At 40.0% G+C, this 6,967-nt stretch overlaps 1 protein-coding gene across 1 annotated transcript; it reads right to left on the bottom strand.

The window, feature by feature from the left end:
• Positions 1 to 865: 865 nt before the first annotated feature.
• LOC135340053 (uncharacterized) lies at positions 866 to 2,231 on the bottom strand. The gene is made up of 4 exons (XM_064536346.1): positions 1,889 to 2,231; positions 1,761 to 1,835; positions 1,611 to 1,700; positions 866 to 1,563 (listed from the first exon to the last, which is right to left on the bottom strand). Exons 1-4 carry the CDS (start codon positions 2,046 to 2,048, stop codon positions 1,301 to 1,303), a joined length of 588 nt encoding a protein of 195 aa, XP_064392416.1. The 5' UTR covers positions 2,049 to 2,231; the 3' UTR covers positions 866 to 1,300.
• Positions 2,232 to 6,967: the final 4,736 nt, after the last annotated feature.

The following is a 6,967-nucleotide window of genomic DNA, read 5'->3' as shown; positions in this document are numbered from 1 at the left end:
GCATGTTGTTAGACCCTGTTTGAACTTAGCCTGACTTCTTTCTCTTCAGCTGTTTCTTGGGCTCTTGCTTGTCTCTCTCGATCCCTCCTTATTCGAAGTCTTTCTTGTTTGCGTTTGTTGTCAGGATTCATTTTATGCAACTTTTTCTACACGAAATTGGCAAGGACCGCGTGTGTAAAAACCAGCTATCAGGCCGTACGAACGTACCATTACATACATACAGAGAAATTTCCTACCGTCGTCACTAAGTTAAAGCTCGCTACGCTCGCCCCAATAAACATTCATGTTCAGCTTGGACAACTATAGAATAGTCAAACTAAAAACATCACAACAGCTTTATTAAACCGTGACTAAAAAAAGAATAGATGACAGATTTTAAGATTGAAAGTGGCTAAATGGGAAAACATACATTCATGTGGTCATACATGTATATGCATTGCATTAACTCCTACACACTATTCGATGCAGTTGAAGGGTATGTAACTAGAGCCTCAAATCAATCGTTCACAACCTTTTGTATGAAGTCATTCCTGTACTGCACTTGCATTGCATTGTGCATTGTGCTGACGTGGAAACAAAACATGCAGTCCATTAACCAAGAATGTTAGCTTTTTAGTACTCATATCCTTGTGTCAACAAAGAGCATATGCATTCCCATTTGAGTATATACGTATCATTTTTATATGAGAATATAAGCATGGACACCTCTTAAAAGGACAACCTCCCTAAAATGTTTTAAGGCAGCACCCAGTAAAGTAACATACTTATTCACGATTATGCAAATGCACTAAAGTAGTGAAGTGCTGGAGTGAGGTTGCGTGAACGTAGTGTATAGTACATGTATATGCATGATGAAAGTCTGTCTTGTAGCCTCTTCGAACTGTATAATAGGTCTAGTACACATTTTTATTGACATCACTACCGGTGGGGTATATACCTTTGATAGCAAAAATAGTATTCCTTTATCATTAAATATTATTGTGTGTGTGTTTCAGTTGTCCATTCTGGTGAAGTACGTACAATGCACAATACATGTAGATTAAACCATACACATTTGATCATATACAGTTACAGTTACTTCTAATACCAGGGCCACTAACAATTAATGGTATTTCACATGGAAAGCTATTGGTGGGTCTAGTTTCCTGGCATTGAAACGTGAATACTAAAAGTTAAACCCATAAAACTTTCTGCTGAGGGCTCTGTAGCCATGCAAATTGTGAAAATGTGCACCGGCGAAAATTTCCCGCTATACGGTATACAAATTAATGTGTGAGATAAAAATAAATGTGGAAATCTGTCAGTTAACGTTAACATAATTTGCACGACTTGCTTTTCCCTGAGGCAACACATCCTCGTATTCATGAACTGGCTCAATGCTTTCATACTGTCCCTCTGTTGCTGCCGGGGCTTGTGAGTCATCGATCCCTTGTCCCCGTGGTTTCTTTGTCTGCTCATAAGCAATGTTCCTCGTCAGTACTGGAGCATAAGCTTCGTTGGGCTGCTCAATTCCTGCAAATGTTGATGACCAATCCACTATTCCATCTGACTCTGGAACCTCAACTGTGTTGAGAAGTGACATAAAATTTTTTTAAACTAATTGATATCACCTCTTTGTTTTCTCTTCACAATAACCACGACTACAACAATAGCTACGGTGACTATCAGGAGAAGCAGTACCACGACCACGGTTATGATACCTTTATAACAGACAAAATACAATGTACACATGCAGCCAGCCATAAATTGCCACCATTCACCTGCTATTAGTACTATCATGGGCGATGGAACTGGAGTTCCAGTAGTATCAGGAGGTGATTGTGTAGGAGGAGGAGCTGCAACAGCTAGAGTGCACACAATTCTGAAACTGAAACTAACTCTGGCTTACTAGTTGGTAGCTCCAATTGACTAATGAAGGATACCTTCCCATCAAAGATGGTCCCACCAGAATCACTGTTCCAAGTGTAGACTACCACATAAACATCGGAAGTGGTACTAAGAGTGACAGTGGTTCTGTCATTAGGTGGTTCAATAAAACCAACCACCATCGGATCAAGAGAGGTTGAAGAGGTTTTAGATTGAAACAACGCTAGACAACTCTGACCAGTGGTAGTGCAGGTCACTTCAGTACTTCCATTTGATAGTTTAGTGACAGTGATGTCCTCAGAATTAGGTGGAGAATTTGGTTCAGTGGAAGATTCTGAGGAAATGGGAACCCAACAACAATAATTAGATTTAAGCTCATAATTATACTATAATACGGTCGGTATAGCGCTCAATTTTTCATTTTACAGTTTTTAATTTGAGGATAGAAGTTTAAATGACCACACCCCTTACAATACCGGAATTAAGCAATTATTCTAGGTTCAAAGTCAATCAGCGAAAATAAACCACTAGGGTATCATGCACGTATACAACACTGACACTAAATATTGTCGACTTACTATTGCTCAAATTGATCGTCGGCGACTATAGACTAACACTTGTCGACTACTCACCATTGCTCAAAAACATAGTTTCATTGTCGGCCACTATAGAAATGGGCATTCTTGGTACACTCATATTGTTGTTCTCAAGGTCAAATGCAATCACGGTGTAATTTCCACTAACAGCCACCGGGATGGTAAAATTGTCACTCATATTCCGTCGAATTGGCACTAGTCTTGTGTTTTGAAAATCCAACTCTCCATCAGTGATACGTATCACACACACAAGAGCTCCGGGAGAGAGGGTACCTTCAACATACTCAATACTTGCACAGTTTTCTTTAGGGCAAACGTCCACAATCAAATTTTGAACATCAGTTGTTCCTGTGGAAAATAAAATCAGTTTTGTAACTATTATACTGAATAACACAACTTACTGATTAGCGTGTCCTTGAATGTGAGACGTACACCTGTGATTGATTTAAGTATCACAGAGATGTTGATTATCTGGTCAGTGGGAAGAGAGAAATTTATCATTTGGGGGTCTTTGATGGTCTTGTTAATGGGTGCTGATATGTCAGAGATCACTTGGTAGGAGGTGAAGTTGGTACAGTTGGGTACCTGAGAGGTGAGTTGAATAAGTGTGTCCTACATGCAGTCAATACGTCTCTTACCATGCCACCAAGATGTACTATTTTCCTCGACACATTTCCTCCCTGACTGATGAGGGGAGCGACATTGTTATTATCTGGGGTAGTTGTTAAGCATAAAACACGTTTAATAAAACATTCACAGACCTGTTACTGTTGTAAAGAATCCAGTGACTGGTTCACTGGATCTTCCTTCCATTCCTAACTCACAAGTAATTGGAGTTACAGTGAAGGAGAATATATCACAGACAGTGTGGTTCTTAAGTTGTTGATAATTAAACTGCACTTGATTTTGAATCCCATTTAGAGGAGGAAGTTCAACCATCTCATTAGTGCCCAGAGTAGTGAGAGAGATGTCCGCATGGTAGGTAGGGATATCCAGTGTGAAGTTATTGGTCACAGAGATGGTAATGTGGGTTTCACTATTCAGCACTTCAATAGATACACGCTCTGAGAAAAAAGGCCTCATTGAAAGCAACTGTGTTAAGGTGTGCTCTCTACAAATAATTATACCACTCACCAACTTTCAACGTTGCATTTCTTGAGAAGACTACACCACTCACTGAGGATGCAAGACACTGAACGACACTGTTGTTGAACTGTGAGCTAGCTGGAATGATCAGCACTGAGGGACGACCTTCACTTCCTTCAACCACTATGATTTCAGACGTAAGGCTTGTAGATGCTATGCCATTCACAAACCAAGGGTGAGCGAGTGCTCCAGGAGACAAACACTCAAACTCTGCCAACAATCTCTCGGCTTGTACCACTGACTCGGGCTCAATTGTAAACTGCTGGGCTGTGTACACATAAATCAATAATTTTAATAGGTACTGCATAGCAGGTAATTTTCGTTGGTGCACATTTTTGTATGAACTGCTTAAATATTCGTACACCTCAGGATAGTGACGTGCAGTAGAATAACTTTGTAGTTTTAATTTTCGTGTGCTAAACACCAGCACTAAATAAAAAGAAATGTTCCACCACACGCTATTATATAATGGCCAAGAGCTCAGGTTCGAATTGAAACTACAATGATTTCAATGTAAAGCAACCTCCCAGGAGCGGCTAGCCTCGTTCCCAGGCCTTGCTGTTGTCATTGTTCATCCATAAATAGAAAGTAGCAAAAAAGAATCGACAAAATGAGGCAGCGAAGAAAGAAATGGGCGTACAGTTAAGAAAAAGTAAGGCCTGGTTTGGGAAATCACGTGATCCACAAGGATTTTTATGAACGTGGGCGATATGTAGCCCACCACAATCGTGAAAGATTCTCCCACGCATTCAGAGTTAATTAATTAATAAGACTGTACTGAGACACTGCCAAGGTACTGTCACAAAAGATTTGGTCCACCCGAATTTTGTCCAGGGGGACCAAATATTTCGTCCCCCCGGACAAATTATTTCAGTCAATATCGTGCTGTTATTTACAGCAAAACATGCAATTGTTTCAACAAGTTAATACTGAGCTAGGCTATTTATTTTGGGATTTTACCTTGACATGCAGATATAGGCTTAATCTGCATGAAGATGTCCATAATAACTTTGAACAGACCACTGCAATAGCTATCTGTCAATGGACTGGGGGGACCAAATAATTACAGGCGATAGCTGAAATATTCGGTCCCCCCGGACCAAATGCTTTCATGAAATATTTGGTCCGGGGGGACTGAATATTTCAGGGGACCAAATATTTTTTGAGTCTAGTCAGGGAACCAGCGTTGGTATACGTGACAGTAGCTACCTGCTACATGATAATGATGACTAAGCTATTACAAAGACACAAGACAATGAATCTATAAACACGTACACACGATCTAGACTACTGGGTATAGCTAGCTAGCTTGCGGTATAAACAGCTTGCAAACTTCCATCCAAGTCCATGTCCAGCCTAGCTTGCTGCAGACACAGTTTTATTAGTCATATATAGATCTCTACGTAGGCAGTCCAACATCTCTAGCACTGCATGCCCACGCTCATTTTCACCCTTCTATACGTGACTTCCTGATACAGGCTCTCCTTTTTTCTAACTCTACCTCTATATAATTATTTCTCCAATTAATACCGTATTTTATATTGAACGATTATATAATACACTTATTGAACGATTGTGGTAAACAACAGAAAAAGGAGAGCCTGTGAAGTGGCCACCTTTCTACTCCGTATAACGAGCAGCTTTCTATAGTCCCCAATCCGCTTTTAGATATAGAAAATAAATCTCCCAAAATGGGCAACCACACCCAGAATTAGCAGAATATTATTGCTGAGATGGAATTATTTTACACCATCGAGCTGTAGCTTGTCCCTACAGCCTTTTTAAAGCGTGTATGAGCTAAAGAGCGTTAGCAAAACTCCAAGATTCATCTGCAGTAGGAATTGACTCAGAGCATACATGTGGTTGGCAATCGAAACCTCTCAACATTAAAGACCACCTCTCTATAATGGCCAAAAGGCTGTTCCCCAATGGTGTTCGTTTATCATGGTTTTATGGAGGTTCCACTGTATAGTACATGTATCTATGTAGTCGAGCGCCGCCGCCGCCCTCCTTGAAGGAGGTCGGGAATCAAGCCTATCCACAGTTTTGTTCTGGCCTGTTACGCAATAGTATCATGAAATCTTTCATTCTATGTGGGTGCTAGCCAATAGCGATGAATATCATTTATTAAAGTGGGTGTTAGCCACGCCTCACAGTCAATCCAATGTGTACATGCACAATAAATGTATAGTACTAGGAAGACGGGAAGGCCAATTGAATATGCACATCACTACCTATGATAGGAACAAAAAGTTAATAGTATCATTGTATGCAAAAATAGACAATGATCAGGTAGTGTGCCACCACAATTAGAAGTAGTAATCCGGTCGCTTTACTCGTGCACAGCAGTAGCTAAGTCGGTGGTTTGAATACTCAACAAATCAATGTTTTCAACCTATTGCCCTATTGCCGACTATACAGCTGTGAAAGTTTCTATAAGCTTTGCTAGAGACGTATGGGGTACCAGCCATGCCTCATTCTATTATATGATGCTCAGAAGTGTATAAAACGAAGGCAAAAGCATGCAAAATAAGCTAAACTGCTGAGTTAGCATGATTTGTTACATTATGATACAAAAACCTGATGCAATCTAATCACGCTAACTCAGCCTGAGTCTATTTTGCCGTAGCCTTTTTCCTTTGTTTTATACACTTCTGAGCATCGTAAGAGGCAAGGCGGGTACGTATTGAATCTCTTCGTAGTTTTTTCACAAATGGCGCCCAATATTGAGAACTTGACTACCATGTGTTCAACATCACTTTGTAAAAAAACTATATTAGAAAGGCTAGGCTCTATGTGTAGGTGCTATACAGACGCCAGTATATATCGCTCTGTAAGCAAAAAATGACTGCGTCCGACAATGAGGTAAACGGCCGACACTTTAGACTATTTTAGTAGCTATATCTGCTGCAGCTGGGTCTTTTGAATGTAGGACGGGTGCAGGCCTTCACATGCACAAAAGTTGAAAAGTCTGGAGTTGCAGCAGGTTGTTTTGTGAGCGTCTGATTTTTAGAGACGGCCAAATATTGATAAGTTATACTGCCAAATTAACTTACCTTTTACAGCTATGATGAATGAACCTACCATACAAAAGAAAGTGAATGATGTCAAGCTCTTGTCCATCAGGTCATGAGTGTAGATCTACAAGTACTAAGCTGTGTGGAAAAAGATTTAGCCATGCATATCTATGTAGTATAGAGCTACAACACAAATTCAATGTACAATCTCTTTCATACATACTCACCTATTTACTGACACATAGAAATGGTTAAAACCATGACATTAATACTGAAACTGTCCTATTCATAGTGTGATCTTTACCAATCCTGTATCTAGATTTGTACATGAATACAAGAATG

This window comes from Halichondria panicea, chromosome 1 (genome assembly GCF_963675165.1).
Source record: "Halichondria panicea chromosome 1, odHalPani1.1, whole genome shotgun sequence".
NCBI lineage: Eukaryota > Metazoa > Porifera > Demospongiae > Suberitida > Halichondriidae > Halichondria > Halichondria panicea.
This window is presented reverse-complemented; position numbering and strand designations above follow the sequence as displayed.

Excerpts from the sequence above, each read along its gene's own strand:
- LOC135340053 (XM_064536346.1), bottom strand. The coding sequence starts at position 2,048 with ATGGTGGTTGGTTTTATTGAACCACCTAATGACAGAACCACTGTCACT. Across the intron at positions 1,836-1,888 it reads TCAATTGGAGCTACCAACTA|CTCCTCCTCCTACACAATCA; the intron begins GTAAGCCAGAGT and ends TAGCTGTTGCAG. Across the intron at positions 1,701-1,760 it reads CATGATAGTACTAATAGCAG|GTATCATAACCGTGGTCGTG; the intron begins GTGAATGGTGGC and ends TCTGTTATAAAG.